The sequence below is a fragment of the Pleurodeles waltl genome, chromosome 2_2 (assembly GCF_031143425.1).
Source record: "Pleurodeles waltl isolate 20211129_DDA chromosome 2_2, aPleWal1.hap1.20221129, whole genome shotgun sequence".
In the NCBI taxonomy this organism is placed as follows: domain Eukaryota; kingdom Metazoa; phylum Chordata; class Amphibia; order Caudata; family Salamandridae; genus Pleurodeles; species Pleurodeles waltl.
In genome coordinates, this window is record NC_090439.1 from 641,222,741 (window position 1) to 641,237,367 (window position 14,627).

Genomic DNA, 14,627 nt, shown 5'->3' on the forward strand with positions numbered 1-14,627 from the left:
ACGCACACTCACGTCACGCAGGATTTTAAATAGCGCCGCGGGGGCAGGCCAATAATTTTTGGCAGGGCCATCAATTGGTAGCCCTTTCGCGCACTACTAGATTGATGGCACTCTGCCCAATCCAAGTTTTCGACGCATGATGACAGGTCGACGTGAGTGACCCACTTGGGCAGAGTGATGGGCCGCTCCGCTGCTCAGCATGACTGAGTTCGTTGAGTTTACAGACACACTGCTGCACGGATGGACGCAGGCATGCACTGCATCCTCGCATGCCTGTCATGATGCCAAATCGCATCACAGCATGATCGTCACATCTTCATTTGCCGGCATGATTGGTCGCACAGTCACCGCGTCCGGCGTGGTGGTGGCGTGCAGCCGTGCATGCTCATTTGCTGTCTCACTCAGCAGGAGCAGGCGCTGGGCAGGTGCGCAGCCCTTTGACTGTCCTGCTGCATGCTATTGCCTACCAGCCGCGCAGCTCAGCATTGAGCCTGCACGCACTAGTCATTCATTGATGTCATCTTCACAATAAGGAAGGAGGAAGTCTCAAGCCTCTCTGTCTCTCTCTCACCACGTGATGTGTGTGTTTAGCCTCACGTCACGTAACTAAAGGCTGCCTCGCCTGCCATGATGAGCCTGGCAGGCTGCGTTAATAAAATAAACGGCATGCAGCGGTGATGCGCCGCCCCGCTTTAAAAAATGCGCACAAAGGGCTTATAGAAGCCCAAAAAATAGGCACCCGCCAATTGAGTTTTTTCTCGCACAAATGGGAAAAATGTCGCCCATTTGTGTGGGAAGTAGCCCAATCTGGCAACACTGTTTACAGTTAGTCAGTGGCGAACTATGCACGCGCAGTCAGTGTTTAGGCGTATATTAGCCTTCCTAAACTTCCAGGAGGTTCTCAGAAAGTGCCGAACCATTCCATCATGCCTGACTGCATGTGACGCACACTCGTTTCCATTACTTAACTTGTTAAAAACAAGCATAATGTGTTGTTATTATTATTATTATTATTTTCCTTTTACTTCATCGATAATTATAGTTTACTTCAGAGCTATTTTCTCTGCTAAACACTGCACTTAATAAGTTTCAAACCGAAGCGTTAATTAGGGTGATATAAGGCTTGTGTATGGTATTATAGCACAGCAAGAGTTTCATGAGACAGTAATGATTGCCCAGACATTCTTACGAAAATGCTACTGCGGGGCTGAATTACAAATTCAAATGTTATTTGCATCAGCCATGCTCATATAGCTGTGACATGAACACTGACGGAAGTACTTACTCATTGGCACTGGAAGGGCTGCCGGAGGCGCTGCAGCACCCTCGAAATAACCATGCTGAAGTTCAGAAGGTGATTGAGCAATGCAATAAAGATGCCTTTACATTTTCTTTTTCTCTTGTCAAATGTGCTGTGCGTTCAAAGAAAGATGTTTTTTTGACAATCTGCTGTTTATTCTTTTACCACGAAGATTGGTGTTTATTTTTTTTCTCTGCAAAGTTAGAGGATTTTTTAAAGTGAACTATGTGAGGATCATGCTAGGGTACGGGGTGAGTGAAAAGAAAGGTTATAGGATGTCAGTTTCCTTCTACTACCTAACATTTGAATACCTGTAAAAGAACTGTACAAATATTTCAAACTATAGCAACAGTTAGAAAAGTGCAAATTAAGCAATTTATTTTGCAAGTTTGAAGTGCAATGGAAATACAGATTTTAGCAGGATCAAAACTAATCAAGACTCTTGGGATGTGCAACTATTAAAAATTTGCAACAAATCAATGTCCACACACTATTGTTTCTGTACTATGTAGTTGTATTAGTAATTGGGCATGTCAACGTGAATTTTGTGGCTATTTTAATGGAAATTATACTGTCTGCACATGACAGTGTGCTACCACGCCATGTTTTATTGATATGTATTTGCAACAATACGCAATAACTCGCCACTTAGCTACATACCAAACCTTTACCACTGTACTACTGAATGGACGTGGCTCTTTTGGCAATACTGTTTTTATGAAACCCTTGGATTCTATTACTGGATGTTACACTGATGGCAGCCTTTACAAAAGTGCTCCAGCACAATTGGTCTTACTTTAAATATAAAACATGCCAAACCAGCCCCAGTATATTCCCCCCAATCTGCAGCATGCTCTTTCTTCCAACATTAACACTGCATTACGTTCAGTAAATATTATTTTGAGAAACGCAAACAGAAAAACAGACAACAGGGCATGCAGTCCTGAGAAGCAGTATTTACAAGTGGCATAACATAAACATTTTTTTATATATATCTCAAGGAGGAGTTACTTTGAGATCTAGGAAGGTGAACTGCTGCTGAAAATTTGCTCATGGTACTTTTGACAGGCCAATAATGTATTAAATGAGAACATATTCTTAATGTGGTAGTGACCAGCAACAATCTGCAAGTCAGGTGCAACTACAGAGAAAGTGAGTGACCGGTTCAGCCAACATTACTTTAGAAAATGAGCCAGTGTCAAGACTTAAGAGATGAAGGTAACAGTTCGGTGAACAGCTTAGCCTGTGTTTCATAAATTCTATTCTGGTGAAGCCAACACTGCCTTTCCTTCGGTGTAAATGTACAGTCTCTGCATTTCAGCACTTGTTGAAAATGTCTTCCTTATTCCAGGGCACTAGGTGAGGGCCAGAGAATTATTATAGAGAGAGCTAATTTCTTCTCTTATCACTTGCATCTTATACACTGTATAATATTTTTCAGGTAAAAGACAGGTTTCCAGTCCCAGGCCTTCTCAGATGTGTAAGTTGTCTTCTGGCACGTGGATGATCGACCTTAGTGGATCAGCAATGGACAATGAGATGGATCCTGTACAGCTTTCTCTAGTCTTCTACGGAAACCTTGGACACAAAAGTCTATTGGCTGGAATTACATCAGGATCAGCACAGATAGAGGTTTTTCAATCTGCTTTTTGAAATATTTATTAGCAAAAGCACTCGTGCTTATAAGATTAAAATGCAAAAAGTGTTCACTTTGTCTTAGAAATGCAACTGAGAATGAAAACGTTTAAGCTGTTGTGTGGACCGAACCAAACATCATGTGGATATTTAAAATTCAAACATCGTGACAAGAGGTATTTTATCAATTGTGAATTCGCAGAGCCTCTCTGAATCCGCTATTCAAATTTTTTAATGAATTAAAGTTAATTATTTGCAGTATCGCCTTGGGCTAAACCCTTAGGTACCGACAATCTTAATATTGACATTGCCGCTACCTTTACTATTAACATCTAGTAACAAATCTCAATTATGATAAAATATTACTGGGGGAAGGAACACGGTCCTTGAAAAATATGGCACAAGGCTTGAGAGCATCGCGCCAAATAAAAACGTTCAGATGAAGAGCCAATATACATCTTTACAAAGTGGCAATAATTATTAAGCACCTGCCCCAACTCGTTCCTCATAGCATTCTCAAATCAATGCACAAAGCATTAGTAAGTGGCTAAAATAGTGCATAAAACACCATATGATATTTCACACCCTAGACCTTTTTAAGTTACGAAAATGTATTCAGACAGGATCAACATTTCCGAAAGAACAGGATGGCGGTTTGTCACAAGTTGACTTTTGAGAGTTCTATGTCATGTGCAATTGGTCATTAGATCACTGTCTGCAGCTTTAAATTTCTGTGAGTGGAGTTTGACTTTTAGAAGGAAGAGACTTGTCATAGGTTTGTATGTCTTAAAATTGTGTGGCCAGCATAAGAGTTTGAGCATCTTCTATGAGTCCTCAAGACATGGCTCTTCGAACGTTAGCAGCACCCCCCCCCCAGCACCTCGAAACCCTAACGGGTACATAGCGCGCTTTATAAATCTTTTGATTGATTGATTGATTGATTTCTATCACACAGGAGTATTTTCTTTTTACTGTGGAAGATGAGGGGAACCAGCTGCCTTTTGAGGTCCTTTTGGAGGTGGTATTTAGGGTGCCATAGTTATAGGGCGTGTTGTCTCGGTGGTTATGACATTCAGCAGAGTGGAATCTATGCTACAGAAAAGGGAATATCTTGAGGTAACTCTTCCACAAGGGTGTTGATATTGTTAGAGAAATTATTCGTTATGATGCTGAACATGTTGTAATGAATGCTAATCTTGGTGTATATTGTGGGTAGGAGGCTGTTGGAGATGCCAGTGATGAACAGGAAATGGTTGATTTCATATTAGGAGAGGTGATCATTTTTAGCAGAATGTCTATACATATTTTCGGTGGTGGTGTGTATGTGTTTTGTGCTACCTGTGCAGAGTCTCTGAATTGTGGAAGGCCAGGCTTGAATTACTTGGAATTAAAGCTCTGAGCCCCAGAAGTCTGAACATTTTTCCCATCTGTAAACATTACACCATTGTGACACATTAAACAACATTCAGCTTTTCCCTCCTCACTGTCTTATACTTTTGTATCACAAGAAATTACCTTTTACACCCCAACAGCAAACCTTCAGTTGATCACGACTTTACAATTGACTGCACTTTTGCCTTGTTTTTCTAGTTTGTTGAATTCCGGCAAATCCAAGGTTTTTGATTTACTTACTCAACTTTACCACTTAACTGTCACTAATCCTGCCTTTTTATACCCCCTCCCCCACCAACTGCCTCTGCATATCTGTTTTATGTTTTGGATGAGATTGTATTGATACCAGTACCAATATTCAAGGTGTACATCACAGATTACAGACACCCTACAAGAAGGTCGGGTTTATTGGAATCCTTCATCTATCCAATACTTTCAAACTGAATACTGCTTTTCATTCGTTATTTCTTTGTAAAATATACTCAACAACCTGGTCTAATGTTACTAACTTAAACATAGCATTACAGATCAACAGAGATGGAAGGAACTCAGTAGGTCGTAGTGCTTTTCCCTCCGACCTGGAACAAAGATCTCTGCTTTGCGCTATGCTTGTTTCTCTGCTAGACTAACAGACGTGGCCTACAATAGTGAAGAACAGATTCTCCTACAACACATTATCCGAACTTTTTTCCCCAAATTTTACAGTTTTAATACTATCGAATTTAATCATCCCCTTTGCCCTAAAGGTCAGTTTTCTTTACTCGTTTCTTCCATTTTTTTCCACAAAAAATGCAGTTTCACATTTCCGTCAAGTGTATTATTGCCCCAAACAGCTTTTCTATTCTCTATCAGCCCACCACCTTTTTTTCACCTTCACCTCAACCTTTACTTCGTTACAGCTCATGTAAAAAATTGAAAATGTTAAAACAACTGAAAAAGATGAATGTTGAAAGCCTCAAATGAAAAGAGAGAAAAACAGAATAAAGACAAAGAGAAACACAAAGCAAGAAACATATAAAAACAAGCTCCAGCAAAGCCAATTTATGCACTTTGACAAGATCATGGATTTTATTTTTATTTTTTTATTTTTTATTGTAAGTGTATGCCAAATACGGAAAAAAGAAAACATGCCACTACCTAAATGTGGTATGCCTATGTTTGCAATAAAACGTTTCAATTTAAAGACAATCATAGTATATCATTTTAGTAGAAGATTACTTGTGCACCCCAGCCACAGGTGTATGTAAAACAGGTATAGGAAACCGTTTTTAGTTTTTATGCAAATCAAAGGAAAATATGATTGTTATTGTTGCAAAGAACAGTTACTGTTCACCTTGAATTACTCTAAGGCATAGACATAGGGGCGTATTTAAAGTTTTGCAGCCTGGGTACTTTGCCACAAATGTGGCAGAGTAGTCTGCCCACCAAATGGATAGCCTGCCTGCTCTATTTAGAGTTAGGTGAATCACCATGTTTCCACTGGTGGGAACCCTAGACAGACAACCCAAAAAAGTCAAAGCCAACAGTTTATGTACCTCAGACCATCAACCTTTTTTAGAGGAGGGAGTTCAAAAAATACAAAATAAAGAAACAATGCAAAATGACTCCCAGACCTTGGGAAAAAAAACTCTGAGGGTATCGGGCTGTTAATTCTTTTGTTTTACAAAAGCAAACTCCTGCTTTGGGAGTTTGCCTTTGGGAAAACAAAAATGTTTGCTGAAAAGAGCATAAATCATGGTGGCCACTCATCAAACTTACAATGCCATTCAGAGCATAGTTGCAGCTCTTCTGAAGGCATAGAGATTTCTGCCAGGCAACCAGAGATCTCTAAGCATGACAGACAGAAGTTGACAAGGACAATTAAGGGTAGACAGCAGATGGCGGAAACCCACTACATTCTAAATGAGACCTATAGTCTAAACATGCAAGAGGGACTACAATAATGAAAAGGTTAACATGTATAATGAAAAAGCATTGGCAAAGTAAAGTATTGGCTAGACTCTTCTGGCACAGAGGTTGACTTCTTTGTAGGAACATGGGTACAAGTAATCAGGGATAAAAACCCTGTCAATGAGTTGTGCTCTGTGCTGTTGTGGTCAGAAGCAAAATTTAAATGACAGCTGAGCAGTGCATTTGATGAAGAGGTCTGAACCAATGCACCTCTAGTTATGTGTATCCTTCATAATTATCATTTTGTAAAATATTTGAGACTAGCAAGAGAGCTAAAACTGTTTCTAGATTAGACCTAAAGAAGCAGTGAAACATGAGACACTGAAAGTAACAAGAAGGTAAGGAAAGAACAAAGAAATAGGAAGTAAAGGTGAAATCAAATATACAAATTTTGAATGATTTTCTGCATTCATCTTTCAGTCAGGATATGCAGCAACAGAATCAGTACATATTTTCCCTGCCTTGGTCTGCCATGCAAAGTATAGTAGAGACTTTCAGGGAAAACAGACAATTGCCCCCACATGAATGAATAAACCACCCTCTGTGTTTCTTGTTTTACTGAAACAAACTCTACGTTTTGGAGTTTGATTCAGTGAAATAAAAAATGAATGATGAATGGGTGTATTGGCGCTCACCCAGCTTTCAGAGCATCTGCCACACAGGCGATGCAATAAAGACATAGATATCACGGCCAGATAGGTTGGGCTATCTAAATGTGTCTGGCAGTCCTTCACCACGGGGTGGAGCCCAAAGTGGCTGTCAACCTCACAGGCTGGCCTGCTACCCACCACACTTCAGGTGATCTCCTTAGTTCGGAATTGCACTACGGGAGCGCTTGCAAAGCTGATTTGGTCTGAAACTTCTATTTTCAGGAGCTATTTGGGCTTCAGTTCCATGCATGGGAAGTACCAGTACCTTCATTCTGAATGTATGTATTTATATATATATATATATTTTCAATAACATGGAAGATTAACTGTTAAAATCGCGCAAGTGAAGATAAGAACAAGTAATGTGCCCAGAACCATTTTGGCTTTTAAATCTACTCAAGAATAACTGTGACTGGGACATTTAAATATCAGATAACATATTTGACTATGGCGGCGCCTTGAACTGCGTGATTTATGGAGACATGTTAGTCCTCTTTTACTTACGAGCATACTGATTAGAACAATGAATGAAAACTATTTAAAGTGTTTGCAAGTGAGTGTTTCCTTTTTATCAGCATTTGAGGAAGGCAAGTAGCCGAAACGCGTCATGCTGTGTGAAATAATTATGCTGGGAATCCAAAGAGTGCTCCGTGGGCTCTGAAGTAGAGACTGTTTGTTATTATAACGTGCATGCCATTGGCACGAAGGAGGCACCCATCCACAAGTGTTCAGCAATATAAATGGCGTTTGAGATGGAATATATATATATATATATATATATATATATATATATATATATATATATATATATATTCACACAACAAAAGCCAAAATTTACAGGGACATTATAGTTAGTTTCAGATTTTGCACACACAAAACCATATCAATGATGTCATAGAGGATTTCGTGACTGACTGAGATAACGTTAGTTAATTAGCAATGCATGGCGTGGGCATGGGTTAGAGTTACCTTAGAGCATGAGTTATAGTTTCTTGAGATAAGTATAACTATAACTGCTGAATTGTTATGGTTTTGTGTGTGTAAAATCTGAACCTAACTGTTGCGTCCCTGTCACCTTTGTTTTTTTGTGAATTTTGTAAGTTTTTTTTAAATTCTATTTCCTAACTACAACGTCCCTGTAACCTTTGGTTTTGTCTGTGAATTTCTAGTTTTTTTTTAACCTAAAGTAATATTTAATCACTATCTGTTAATCCAACCACCGCTGCACACGGCCTTCAGACTTGCGCCATGGGTGGTTGGCCACAGGGCCTTCCTGTGGCCAATCCCATGCATACAGCCAACCCCACTCTGTGCACAGCATTTGGACATGCACGGCAGGGTTGGTCACAGGGCCTGGCTGCAGGCCAACCCTCCGCATGGAACTTTTGTAGCATTTTCATCCTTTGCAGGAATCAGTTCTCTTCAAAGTGGATAAATCTTTGGACCCAAAGAGTAGTGTGTTAGAACCATTAACAGAATTTCAATATAACTCCAAACAATTTTAACACTATGACAAAAGCGGCCACAGAAGACAAACTCCAATCAGGAAATAACATAAAGAGATTTATTACAAACACAAGCTCAAAGTCATGTAGACACTGCAGAAAACCAAGTTGTAAAGATGCATAATCACAAAGTGTTGCCCAAGGCATTGAAATAGATTTAAGCAAACTAACATTAATAAAGCTAAGCATTCAAGAAGAATAATGCATATTATCAACAAAAAAGTCTGAGTTACACCGATGATACGTTGCTTAGATTTAACAATCATCAGTCAAATAGAATTAGCAAAGTCCATAACCTTAGCTGGTCAACCCTACTACTAACCAAATCAGGGAAATACATTTGTGGGGAGAAACCCAAGGGGGCAAAATACAAAAAGTATAAAAAGAGCAAAAATAATTTGGAAAAAGATAATCTCGGACTGCAGGTCTCTAACTAAGTTAGACAAAAGATAAGTAAGAAAGAAAGCGTCAGCATATCAGAAGCTCGGTCAAGAGTCTTCTGAAGGGGAAAATAAAAGGATTTCTTAGACTAAAAAGGATATTTCAAAGAGCAATGGTTTGAGCGGGAGATACCTCTCCAAGGGATACAACATTCAGAAATTCATCATTAGCAAAGGATCAGAATCAGCAAGGCATCTACAAGCATCAGGAGCTCGAACGGGAAAGGACTGCAAGGGTCTGTCAGGGACTGCCCAAAGTTCAAATGTCCATCAATATTTTTGAATTTCCAAAGTAGTCTGATTCCTTAAAGGTATCAGTTCATGTCACACTGAATTGGCATCATCCAATAGAAACTGATCAAAAGACTTAAAAACGGAAACAGTCCAATTCTTCCCCAGGTCTGTCATGGGAGCATCTTCCACCTATGTGACTCCACACAAATTGAAAACAACTGTCTACGATGTCAGTCTATGTTCCACAAAGTGTTTCTGTCAACGGCACTATGCTAAGCTCTCTCTATACTTAAACAACACAGTCTATTACCAGCTAGCTAAGCTTCTCATGAGAACATAACCTAAAAGAAAGTTCACATTTGAAAATTAATCAACATTTCTAGCATGTCACAAATCACAAGTTTCAACAGGCCTCACTCATGCTAACATGAGGAAATTATAATAATGCATTTAATTAATATGTTTTAGTAAAACATATAAAATATGAAAACTTATAAATTCAGCAATTATATTATATCATTAATATAAATAGTACATTTCATTTCAAGTGGGAAAGCTTTCCTGCTGCATTTCATTAGGTACAACAGAGAAGTGTATTTCTCTCACTTTTCCACATATTTTTAACTCATTAATCATTAGAAATCCAATATCCAATATCATTCCTATATGCACTGTTAGTCTAGAGTCTAAATTACAATATAACATCAAGTTTGTCCCTCTAACATGATTTCATTCAAATGCCACCTCAGTCGATCTTTGAAATACAATCAAGTGCACATTTAAATTGCATGTGAGTGCAGCTTCTAAGTTTAACCATTAAAACTGCTATTAACATAAACTGTCACATTCTGACGGCCTTCATGACACGAGGGGCTATACTTTGATGACTACTAAGTAATCGTAAATTACTCCCACTCTCATAAGACAGCCCAAAATTTCAGATGTTCATTTCAGGTCGAGCTCCTGAAATCCTCTATCTGATTGACATTACTGTAATACAGGCTATTTCTATCTCTTACTTTCTCTGTCTTTGCTCTTTTTTCCCTCAGTATCGTATATAGTTTGTAAAATCCAACTGCAACTAGGGCTGATAATATTATAATCAAAAGGGGTCTCAGTATGGTTCCCACAATACCTCTTTCCAAAACTATCTACCAATGGCTGTAAAACCTTTTACTATGGCCTCCCATGCACCCATTGCTGACAGTTTTTTCAGGTCTTGTTTTAAGTCAGCCATGTTTGAAATGTACTTTCTTATTTCCTTACTATTGTCAGGAATGTATGTACAACATTGTTGCACATGTACAGTTTTTTTAAACTCTGCCTTCCTTTGCGAGTAACATGTCTAAAGCAAGAGAATATTGCAAAACCATTGATCTCATAGCTACCATTTCTGTGTCCATTAACAACATTGCACCTGCAGTGCCTGTAGTTAACTTTTTTACTGTTGGTGACAAATTTCTCATTTTTCATTCAAAATCACATCTATCGATGGAATTATGGCACTGGAAATATCTCTTGTAATTTCTGAAGCACTTGCTCCTTTTTTGACTCTGGAGTTTGATTTCTCACTCCAAACAGTATCATTAAAATGTTCCACATGACAGATCTTTGGAAAAACTACTCCCATGTAACATGTACCACAACAGCCTTTCAGCAGCTTGTAATAGGCATTTTACTCACATATGAAATTAACACCTGGTACGGCGGGGTCTTGACCATTCAGCATAAAAGTCCAAAAACCTTTGAACAAAAATACATGCCAACTCTCACTAGTTTCTACAAAGTTGATTTATTTTTTATTTAGCAGATTTACAATGTACACAGCTATCCCTAGAGGTTTCCCAGTGCAAGTGGCAGAACAGAAACATTAAGGGTATCGCAGCCTAAAAAGTCAAGACTTCAAGCCTTTACTGGAAGCAAGTAGTGACGTGCAAGCCCTTAAGTACTATGCAAGAGAATTCCACAATTTCCAACAAAGGTAGGAAAAAGAGCACTATTTCATGTGTGACAGATGGAATCTAGGCACAAAAAGAGAGTGCAATGCAAGGATCTCAAGGTCTGAATAGGTTAGTAAGGGACTACCGAATTTTGAATATAGCAGCCTCAAACATGGCTTTACAAATGATATGTTTAGGAATTGTATGCCAGTGGAACTTGGAAAAAAGATGAGAAACTGAGGCAGATTTCGGCAGGAAGTAGAGTAACCTGGTAACCGCATTCTGTACCACCTGAAAATGATGCATAGATGCCTTGTCTATGCCCAAGTAAACACATTTCCATAATCCAGCCTAAACAGCACTAAGGCCAGAATCACGGTCCTTAGGGCAGAAACCAGAATCATCCAGCTAGTTTTCTTGAGCCATTTAAGCACCGCAAAACACATGGAGGTCACTTTAGACACTTGGGGCTTCATGGATAGTGTGTCATCCAGTAAAAACACTGCACTTTTAACTTTTGGGGAATGAGTCAATAGAGCCCCAAGGGAAACCAGCCAGTGTTGAGGGCCCCAAAGTGAATGGTGTTTGCCCAGAATCATGAGCTCCATCTTAACTTCATTGAGCTTGAGTGTGCTTTTATTCATCCATGAGGACACCACACTCAAGCCTAGGATAAGATCCAAAGGTCCATGACTCTGTGCTGATGACAACGAAAACATAATCTGCATGTCATCAGTGTAACTGAATAAAGTCAAACCACAACTATTCACTAAGTACGCCAAAGGGAATGTGTATCAATCTTTGATTTCGGCCTTTATATATATATATATATATATATATATATATATATATATATGGCTTCCCTACATGTTGCCAATCAATAGCTAGGAATCCTTAATTTCCAGCCACCGAATGTGTCACATCTTTTTCCCAAATCTGCAAAACTACTCCTTTTTCTATTTTGACTTTCATTGCTCTCCTCTCCTTTACTTGTCCAATTAATTCCTTGTCTACAGGACTAAGAATTATGTTATTGCCATAGGTACATTATGCCCTCTAACCATGATTATTATGATGGGAGATTTTAATCATAAACTGCTTTCTCAGTTGGCGGATGAAAAGTACGGGGAGTGTCTCGTTGTTTTCAATACACAACCTATTTGTACGCATACAATGTGGCAACTGGGAAGGATATTGCTTTATCAGATTTCCTTTGGTCAAATGGATTAGTGAATTTAAATGGTCATGTGCCCACAGATATCCCAGGTGGAAAAAGGTTTAAACAAGGAAATCAGATGTCCCCAATCGATTATGTGTTTGTGTCGATGAGGGCCTTTGCGCTGGTGTTAACGCGTCCCTCTATGTTAATTTATTACACATTAGGACTCGTTTTAGGCCAATGAATCTTTTGACCCAGTTGAGAGACACCGTAGGACGAGATAGCTAATCAATATGTCGATCAATATGTCAATAATGTCATCAATATTTATAACAACAATACATTTCACTTTAGTCAAATTCATTAATCAATTCCGTCGACGCAACCATGACCTTTCAGCCATGATTAACCACACCCTTTAGTAGAATTTTATAAATTTTATTCCCTATTAGTTACAGTCTAAGATTAAGTACGTTAACCTCAAAACCAAGAAACACAATAGCATAGTCACTATATGGCAGCTTTGATAAGATTTCATTAAGGCAAGAATCATCAACATAAGAACATAGCACGGCGTAAACATAGATCAAATATAGCAGAATATTGATATCTCGTCAGTTCAACAAAGCATAGTCTCGGTCGTTTGTCTATTTGCGTCAGTTTGATGAACACCTGTCCTAACCACTAATTAGCATTAGCATGTTGGGCTTCATGCAAAACAATTTTGAACACCAATTTGGAAAACATCTAGCTATGATCTCTGTCAAAAGCAAGCAGTTGGTACCTAGAAAGGAAAAGCAAACAGACAAATTACAATTGTATTGTCATAATTACCTTCCAAAGATTTGGTCAGCATACTTCGTCTTCAGGACATCATTCAAAACGCCATCAGTCAGAACTTAACTAAAGGCATAGGGGCACTTCCCTCATAAGGAGGAAAATGTAAAATGGGCCGTCTATGGGTGAGGATGGTTTTAATAAGTCTCAAGTCACCAAACAGAGTGACAGAGTTTCTGGTTAAAATCAATAGCATTCCCTACCTAATAGTAATTGACTTTTTCGTGACATGGGTTTTTATCCCTTTTTCGTAGTACATTCCCCCAAATTTCTATTGGACACTTGCTAACCCCACTATCTTAGCCTATCACATAACACATTGGGTAATCCCAAATCTTCACCCCATATTATTTATGAGGTTTTGATTGGTCTTCATAATTGACGTCTTTAGAGGTGGCACATCCGGCATTACTTCATCATCTTGGCAATTCTTTGTACATCTTTTGGTCAGCAGTTCTTTATCGTCCCTGTTTGAGTGACCTTGTACGTAACATTAATCTACACTTGTTTCAATTAATTTATAACAATTATTCCAGGGCACCGAAGATGCGCCTGGGAACGGATCTTACATGGTTACATTCATCTTCCAAGCTAGGAAGAAAAGAACATGGTGGGGTCATGGCCCCTCGTGAGTCAGCACACTGGAAAACAGGAAAAATGCCTTTAATATGAGAGCCAGGCAGCTAAGCTGCAGCTCACGCTAACTTAAAGCCTATGAGGATTTTCAATACAAATTCATTAATGCAAATGTTAATGTAAGCTTAATTGAATATAACATAAACATTTTAATTGTCATTACTAGTCTACGTATGCATTGGTGGCCACTCGCCGTGGTCACAATTCAGGTGCACGTTTAAGCAAGTTCGCTATTATTATAGTTACTGGGCAGCATCGTTACACATTAATATATATATGTTTCATGTTAGTATGGATTATGTAAACTACGCTCTCTCACTGGTGATGAACTTTGAGGTCTTGTGGGTGGAGGGGGGGTGATCATTATCCATTTAGAACTATTATCCAAATGGATATTGCCCTGAGACAGAGGAGGGACCTAATATTGAATACTGATTTCTTAAAATGTTTACGAATAAGGCTCTCGCAAAGCACCTACATTTATTGAAGGAATTGCAGTACAACTATAGTGCTATAGATAATGGGGATGTTCCCTTAGATCCTTTAGTCGAGTATGAGAAGGTAATAAATAATGTGGTCGCGTTCTTACTCCTGAAGTCAGGAATTTTAATATCGGGCACTCTAAAAAATAAAGCTAGGAAGCATGAAATAAATAACTGTTCGATAAAGAATGTGAGATATTAAAATGTAATATTAGGAAATTGGAAAGGTACCAAACACATGTAAAAAAATAGATGGGGACAACAGCTTTATGGTTTAAAAAGGCAACTTAGAATTTGGGTAGCATAAAAGAAAAGGGAATCAAAAGAAAAATGTTGGGATGTGATGTTATAAACTATAGAATCTAACGATGATAGGACATTTTGGCGATTAGTACAGTGTGGGGCAGGTATTTCTCAAAAGTGGACCCAGGAACAGGTGGGAGAGGATGTGTGGGTAAAATTTTTAG

The 14,627-nt window shown here is 38.7% G+C and overlaps 1 protein-coding gene across 1 annotated transcript in view; it reads left to right on the plus strand.

Moving 5' to 3' along the window:
• Nucleotides 1-14,627, plus strand: part of LOC138276944 (lipoxygenase homology domain-containing protein 1-like) — a 262,443-nt gene that overhangs the window by 71,720 nt on the left and 176,096 nt on the right. Inside the window, exon 4 of the mRNA XM_069219211.1 lies at nt 2,742-2,932. Coding sequence (XP_069075312.1) covers nt 2,742-2,932 — 191 coding nt within the window. The remainder of the gene's footprint in view (nt 1-2,741; nt 2,933-14,627) is intronic.